The sequence below is a fragment of the Acartia tonsa genome, chromosome 6, assembly GCF_053477335.1.
Source record: "Acartia tonsa isolate MP-2025a chromosome 6, ASM5347733v1, whole genome shotgun sequence".
NCBI classification, from domain to species: domain Eukaryota; kingdom Metazoa; phylum Arthropoda; class Copepoda; order Calanoida; family Acartiidae; genus Acartia; species Acartia tonsa.
In genome coordinates, this window is record NC_137265.1 from 52,621,391 (window position 1) to 52,629,437 (window position 8,047).

Genomic DNA, 8,047 nt, shown 5'->3' on the forward strand with positions numbered 1-8,047 from the left:
TTAAAAACACCTACGTTAAAAACACCTAATTTATAAATGCCTAATTTATAAATGCCTAATTTAAAAACGCCTAACTAAAAATGCCTAACTAAAAATACCTATAATACTAAAATGGTCAGGTCAACTATCACCCCCCAAGAAAGCGACGCTACGGCTTCTTAGGTTAGAGAAGAAACCAATAAAAATTAAAATTCATTTTCTTTGTCCTTCAACCTTTGATTTTACTAATTAATTTATTTCTCATGTCATGTGAGGTGCCACAAACTAATCATAAAATTTTATTTTAAAAGCGAAGCTTTTCTATAATTAGGGTCAGTCCGTCCAGTTTTCTATATCAAACTATATTTTGAAATTTTGGAGGGGGGTTGTAACTCCCTGACCCCCCCCCCCCCCAGACTTATTGAATTCCCCTTTGCACTGCAATCACTCTTAGAGGACTCTAGGGGGCGTAGCCGCCGGTTTAATATATTCAACAACAGTTTTAAGATATGCTTAAAATTAGGTTTTTTTAAATTAGGTATTTTAAAATTAGGTATTTTTAAACTTAGGTATTTATAGTTAGGTGTTTATAAAATTAGGCATTTTTAAAATTATGTGTTTTGTTACATTAGGCATTTTAAAAATTAGGTATTTTTAAATTAGACATTTTTAAATTAGGTATTTATAAATTAGGTGTTTTGTCACATTAGACATTTATAAAATTAGGCATTTTTAAATTAGGTATTTTTAAATTAGGTGTTTTGTCCCCACTCCCAAAAAAAGGTTTCGTGATATTTTAAAAAAAAGTTTTTATTTTTTTGATTTTTAAATTGAAGCCTATAAAAATGACGTTAAACTGGCCTACCATTGGTCAATTAAAATGTATATTGCCTGGCACTGGCCATGTCATTGTCATGTCATGTCATTTTTATAGGCACTACAAGCTGCCTCCTTTAAAATAATAATAAAATTCTAAAGGCAACAAAAAATAATCGCCACCTGTTCTAAGCCTTAGAAATACCAAATGATTTACTTTATTTTCTGTCTGTCCGTCTGTCCGTCAGTCAGTTCGTGCACTAGAAAACAAATAATTTAATTTTCTCGGCAGCTAATTAAGATAGTCAGCTGAGGGATAAGATAATGGCCAATAAATTGATGTACATTTCCAAGGTTAATACTTTAAATTACCCCTTCTGTATATTACAGTTAGTGGTTGTATCCTATTTAATAAACAAACTAATCAAAAGTCCTCAAAGTTGTTAAGCTAACGAATAATAAAACGTTATCATAAAACTTTCGGGACTACTGTCAAAATGTCCATTGTCCCCTCTCTCTCTCTCCACCTATATTTATCTTTATCTTATTTTTAGGTATGAAGCTGAAAAAATGAGTACTAAAGGGAACCTTGGACTGGTCGGGCGGAAAAAATCTACTGTTGCAAGAAAAATTTAGTTTTTAAAAATATTCCGACCCTTTGTGAATCTGAATAGTTACTTTTTTTTAATGATATGGCACTTGAAGGTTAATTATTTTTCCTAAACTTTTTGGCTAGTTAAAGAATTTATATTATTTCTTGTACTTGTACATTAAGATGCAAAAATACAACACATTTTGTCTAAATAATGATTATGTAAGTGCCATATCTTTTTTTTATATTTGTTTCTTTTTTATTTATTTTTAAAAAAGTTTTTGAAACTATTTAACCCAATCTATATCTGAGAATAAGGCTATAAAATTCAGCTTTCTAAACAGTTGAAATCATGTAATATATGTGTCTTTTTAACTAGTTTTGGTCAATTTTCACCCATATTCATAACCACTTTGATCTTAACCCCATTCATTTTGGAAAAAAAACATATCATAGGTTGAATAAATTCACACATATATTACAAGATTAAAAAAGCTGTATTATATAGGACACATCACTTTATATCAGAGACGTGTACAGATTTTTCAGGGGTTTAACTTAGGTGGGGGGGGGGGATATACCCCTAAAGCACGCCTCTGAGTAAATTTGGAAACATATAACACACCCATATATATTATATATATCTACATAATCAAATCATTTCATACATTATCTCTCATTCATAAACATTCGATCACTATCAATACAAAATTTCCCTTAATTGGAAAATGGACCTCTAAACCCTCCCCATCCCACCCTTTTTTTAAGCTTAAGTCATTGACAAAACATCATATGCTAATGACATTGTGACTTAAGTATTAATAACATCCAATCAGTTTTAAATGGGATTGGGGTTGCTTTTTGGTCCATTAAATTTCTCATCAAAAAACCCATAATCATAAAAGAAATATATATTTTAATATCACTAATACTTCTAAATATTTAAAAATCTATCTCTTTAATAATTTGAATATAAAAAAAATTAAAGATATTTTATTTAACATCTAGCCTAATTTACTTAAATTTTTCTAATTTAAATCTAAAGTATTCTTTTTTACTTTTTTTCTTTATAAATACATTTGTATTGTATTTATGTAAAAATTGTATATTAATTATTTAAAATGTTTAGTTAAATTTTCCAAAATCTAAAAGTATAGTCTAATTTTTAATTGAAGAAAGGAGGTGAATTTTTTGGAGATTTATCATTTTAAATTTTTTTGGGTATTTTTGCAGCAAAATTAAAAAAATCCAAAATCACCCCAAACCTGCCCCTTTTTTTCTGACCTAAAAACCGGTGTATTGAAAAAATATCAACCTGGCGAAAAAAAATAACTCGAAACTGGAACCCGGTATTAAAAACGCATTTTGTCCCGGTAAATTTTTAGATTTTAGCCAAAGTCAAAAATCAAACAAAAAACATAATTATAAATAGCCTTTGGTTTTCAGACTAAATTTTTAGAACAAAAACTGTTTTTGACACTGGCTTAAGTCTTTTGTTCATATTCAGCATTTAAATGTTGTTTTTAGTTAATTATTTAATTCAGTAAAACTATGGGCATCTATATACAAGCGCCTGACTTGGCAGCAGTGTTTGGTACCCATTCTTTAATATTTATTTCTATTCTGTATTAGTTCAAATTTTTGTATTGTATGCCCGCGCTAGTAAACTGATTTTTATTTGTAGATATAATCAGGGCTCAGCAGCCTAGTCACATGTAAGGTGCGGTTGCCCAACCCTGGATATAAATAATATTCAGTATTCGAAAAAAACAGATTCAAATAAAAATTAAAATCCCAGATGCGTTAATTGTTTTGTTTTATAAATATAGCAAAGCTACTTATAAAGTCATTACAAGAACAGCGTTATTATTATCACTAAAGGCTACGCCCCTTTAGTCTTCTGAGACAATTAAGACAATTAATCGAATTTTTAATTTTGGTTTGAAACAAAATATTTATCTTGACAGGATGAAGGTACCGTTCCAAAAATATTATTCATAAACCTTAAATCAAACTTTACAGTGCAGTGGTTGGCGAGATTCTAAGCTACATTTTCTACATAAAATAGAAAACCACACAAGAGTATTCATATCTCTCAACAGGAACGGAGATTTACGGGTGTCTTAATGTTAAAAAGGACCTACATACAAGGGTTTGTAGTCGAAATTTTTTTTTCTATCTCATTTTCTGTGTGACTTAAACAAAGCAGTTTATAAATTATAAAATGTCCTATAGTAGTACATCCTCATATAAAATAAAAGTGTTTAGGTTTCACGTATGATCATGCAGGTCCTATTGATCCTGGTCTCCATTCTTCTGTGATCGCAATTTTTGACCCGTCTGCGGCGGCTGGCAGCTACCAAGTACATCTGACGCCGCCGAAATTTATGTTTTGAGATATCTAATAAGGAAAAATAAGAAAACAACAGCCTTTTAAAGTTTAAAGTAAAAAGGACCTAAAAACAAGGGTTGCTAAGTAAAAGTTGAGCACTTTAGCTCTCTTAGGACCGATTAAGGTCTGGAAAGGGGCCCGACCGTTAAGGACTTAGGACTAGTCGATGGCCCGATCTTTTAGGGATGATAAAATTATTGAAATTCTTCTGGATTCCAATTATCAATAATCAAAAATTTAAGTGAATACTTGCTAAGACGACATTCAACTCATCCTCTTATCTTTCCTCTTTAATATTCTAAACTGACTTTTAACTGGTAATTAATTATTATTGTTTCGAATATCTTTTAATTTAAGTACACCATCAACCTTGCTGGGTTACCCAGGAAAAGAGCTAAAAGATATCTTGACTTTAATAAAATGTTGGAATAACTTATTTTTTTCTTATTAAAATACGAAAATGCTAAGTGTAGTTGATAACAATGACCAGGTCTCCAGAAAATTTGCCCTTTTCAGATGTTAGAATTTAAAGTTAGTAAAAATACTATTGCGAAAATTATTATACTTTATTGTGTTATAAACATATCATATACAAATCAAAATACACATTTTATAAATATAAAGAGAAAATTTTTAATATATTTTGTAAAGTTTAGACAAAGAAATTACAACTAAAGCAATGAAATTATTTGATACATATGCAGAAGATAACGTACGCTGTATCAAATAGAAATTGGTTTATACACTTGTTCCAGAGGGGTTCTCTTTGGTTCGTCCCAGGTCTGCAAATGTATTTCCTATATATGGTTCTATTTGATTATTGTACTAGATTTCGATCAGGGACAAGGGAAAAAGATTCTGACAATCAATTCTAAGTGAAAATTTCCCCTTAACCTTCTTCCCTTATTTCTCCCCCCCCCCTTCTTACCCACTTACCTTCAGTTACACACAAAAAAGTTTTACGCCAATATAATATACCTATAATTTTGTGTAATTTCAACTGGAATTGATTGGCCAAATCCCAGCCCCTGATTTCAATGGATGTATGTACTATACGTGGATATTATGAATAGGGAAAAATTGTTAATTTAGATTGCTAACACTAATATCATTTAGTGGTTAGTTCGTCCATCCAGTAAAAAGGGAAAGTATTGATTAGAGGTGGCGGATTGTTATTTTAGCCAGCTATAAGTTTCAGCTTATTCAGAGTACAGGATAATCTGGTGTAAGATCCAAGATAAAAAATCCATTTAAATTTATCTTCACTAGATAAATATTTTAATTTTTTAGGAAGAGTTGGGGTCCCCAACTGGAAACTTTACTATTAAGTAAATTTGTATTTTGTATACTTTGATTCATGATAGCAAATTGCATTTGAAAGTTTAATAAAGTAACTTTCATGAAAAGAAATAGTTTTCTTCTTATTAAAATAAGATTTATGAGATTTAGTTAAGCCACTCTATAACACAAAACTGAAATTGTCTGTCCGTCCAAGACTGTTAACTTAAAGAACTCCTTTGTTCATTTTCGGATATTAAATATAAATTCTTTGGAATTTACTCAACTAAAGACAATCATATTGTGTGATTTATTTACAACATCTACATTAATGTTGAACATTAAGATCCTGTGTTTAAGTTTTTTATTAACAAAAAGTTTAATAATCAAATTCCTCAAACTTTTTTCTCATGAATTTTCTGTTACTTTTGTCAGTGTCGCCATAACCTCTGAAAATAAAAACAAAGATTGGTCAATGGATAATAAAATATTATTGTTCTCAAGAATTTTGTCACAATAAAAAGAAAGGACAGAGAGATAGGACAATGAATGACATATATTATTTTCTCATGAATTTTCTGTTACTCTTGTCAGTGTCGCCATAGCCTCTGAAAATAAATCAGGGAATGAAGGGATATGACAATTGATGATAAATATTATTTTCTAATAGTTTTTCTGATACTTTTGTAAATTAAAATAGATTAAGAAACTCAACAATTCTAATATAACAGTTGGTAGCTAAATATAAATATGGTTGATTTTTTATTTCTTGACTATACTATGCTCTGTCATGCTAGAAAGTTGGACAGAAATACATCATACATCTAAATATTATGCAAATCTAACCTTTATTACCAGGTAGAAACCTGTAAACCCAACCCATGGTCAATCAAATCAAACAGGTAGACTCAGGCATTATATTACTTCATCTTTATAAACCTAACCTTTCTAGTCAACTAGCATCCTTAAACCCAAATCCCATGACCTATGATACCAGAAAGCCGGACAGACAGGCAAACTGTGACATCATATATCTACCTTTCTTGCCAGCTAGGATCCTTAAAACCCATCCCATGCTCAATCATACCAGCATGGCATCTAAATAAATAACATACAGGGATAGGTCAATTGGAAGTAGATTATTCTCTCCCAAATTGTCAATGATAAAAATTTGAATATAAAGTGAACGTTGTTGGCTCAGAAACAGTAAAAGCGAGTTAATGCGTTTAGTGTGTGTGAACGTATAAAGAGCAATATTCTTTGTAAAATAGGAAGCACTTAATATTGTCTATTAAGCTAGACAAACTGACGGTCATACAGGTATGCCTTATTTATAGTGTAGCTGCGTTACTAGAAGATTGTCTTACTTGAAAGATTTTTTCTTGGTGAAAAAACTTTTCTTTGTCAACTTTCTGTCAAAATCCACATACTCCATATCTTCAATTTAGAAAAGTCAAAAATACTGAATAGATGTATTTCTATAATTATAAGATTATTATCTGCCAAACGGCTGACCTCAAAGGCAATAATCATAATGATGATAAACAGTTACCCCCTCTGCATATTAAGAATATTGGTTGAAAAGTTTGGACAAAACTAGTTTTAATCATCATCTAAGCTTTGATAAAAAAGTAACAAAGGTTTTTTTCTTCACGTTTTTTCGCTTCAAGCAAACAAACTTATTGTCGTGTTGGAGGAAGTTCATTGGAATGTAATTATAATGGTACCCAAAGGTTTATGAATAAACTTCATAATTTTAAAATCTTGATTGGTCAGTACAAAATACAACATCATCAAGTAAATTATACTGTTGTTTATCATATTTGGGTGGAATAAAGATTTATTTTCGTATTTTCAACTTTATTCCTTCATTTTGTTTCTTTTTCTTTGTTTCATTCAAACTATAGCTCACTGCTCCTCCCATCTTGGTTTAAAGTCTAAACAAGTATGACAACATCCATAAATGCAAAGGTTAACAAAACAGAAAGTAAGATTAACGAACATTAACTTAGAATGACAAATAACAAACATTAGGTGCTTTATGAAAGCGCAAACATACATGCTAAGACTTTATATTTTTACATAGATGATATGGACTTTCTGGTAATGATTATAGAGGTGCTACACTTTCTAAATTGTACCGGACTGCTACAGAAATCATTGTTGAAATCACATGGATAATTATAACTTGTCTAAATTAAAGTTAAGAGCTATCCGTTACGAATGAACAGACTATGCATTAATGTAGAGAATCTTTACTTTTTAAAATTTCATCAAGCATGAGTTAAATTTTATCGAGGACTATGAATTTCATAAGTTGCCTAGCTGTCAATATTTAGAAAATTGTAGGTATTTTTATTAAAACAGGAGTGACATTTCTATTATCAATCGTTAAATTTTAGTAAATAGCATAAAACCTGTCTTGGACCAATATTAAACTTTGCTGACAATTGTTGAATCATCGATCCAACCGATTACGAGACCTTATTGGAAATAAATATACACAGACGGACAGACATCCTGTTATTTTATTATATCAAGTTTTTAATTGTTTTTTAGTCTTCACTTAGTAAGTGGTGATAAGAAAACTGAAAAAAGATTATTTCTAATAAATTCTTAAGTGTTCTTTATCTCATATAATTCAGGGATTTGGGGATAGATCAATCCGTGTAAAAAATGAGAGGATGCATATCTATCTGAGTGTTTGTCTAATATGTCTGTCTGTCTTTGTGTCTTCTATGTGTGTTTTACCCAGAGCTATTTTTAACTGTTAAACTAATGTGTCTCTCCTAAAATTGAAGCTTGAAGATCCAAGTAAGGATTATGTCTCTTTTGGCGTAGGGTACCTCCAAGTCCACCCTCCCACTAGGCTTAACCCTCCCATTCTGAAACTATTCAGTGATCCAAAAAGATATTGGACATCAATCTATAATACAAAGTAGCTTGATGTCTGTCCGTCCGTCCGTCCGTTTGTCTGTCTCTCCGTCCGT

The 8,047-nt window shown here is 30.5% G+C and overlaps 2 protein-coding genes across 2 annotated transcripts in view; one reads left to right on the top strand and one right to left on the bottom strand.

The window, feature by feature from the left end:
• Positions 1 to 3,184, top strand: part of LOC145322916 (uncharacterized) — a 50,842-nt gene extending 47,658 nt beyond the window's left edge. Inside the window, exon 15 of the mRNA XM_080165276.1 lies at positions 1,350 to 3,184. Within this exon, the coding sequence (XP_080021402.1) occupies positions 1,350 to 1,431 (82 nt within the window). The 3' untranslated portion in view covers positions 1,432 to 3,184. The remainder of the gene's footprint in view (positions 1 to 1,349) is intronic.
• A 1,146-nt stretch (positions 3,185 to 4,330) lies between these two features.
• LOC145322917 (uncharacterized) lies at positions 4,331 to 6,996 on the bottom strand. Its single transcript, XM_080165277.1, has 5 exons — positions 6,924 to 6,996; positions 6,425 to 6,494; positions 6,096 to 6,155; positions 5,449 to 5,506; positions 4,331 to 4,573 (listed from the first exon to the last, which is right to left on the bottom strand). The coding sequence occupies exons 1-5, from the start codon at positions 6,979 to 6,981 to the stop codon at positions 4,502 to 4,504; spliced, it is 318 nt and encodes a 105-aa protein (XP_080021403.1). The 5' UTR covers positions 6,982 to 6,996; the 3' UTR covers positions 4,331 to 4,501.
• Between the last annotated feature and the right edge of the window lie 1,051 nt (positions 6,997 to 8,047).

Bases quoted from the DNA above. Each gene is read 5' to 3' on its own strand.
- LOC145322917 (XM_080165277.1), bottom strand. From the start codon at position 6,981: ATGGGAGGAGCAGTGAGCTATAGTTTGAATGAAACAAAGAAAAAGAAA. The intron at 6,495-6,923 runs GAATAAAGTTGA...TCTAAATTGAAG, and splicing joins GAAAAAGAAACAAAATGAAG to ATATGGAGTATGTGGATTTT. The intron at 5,507-6,095 runs GTAGATATATGA...TTTTATTTTCAG, and splicing joins GATCCTAGCTGGCAAGAAAG to AGGTTATGGCGACACTGACA.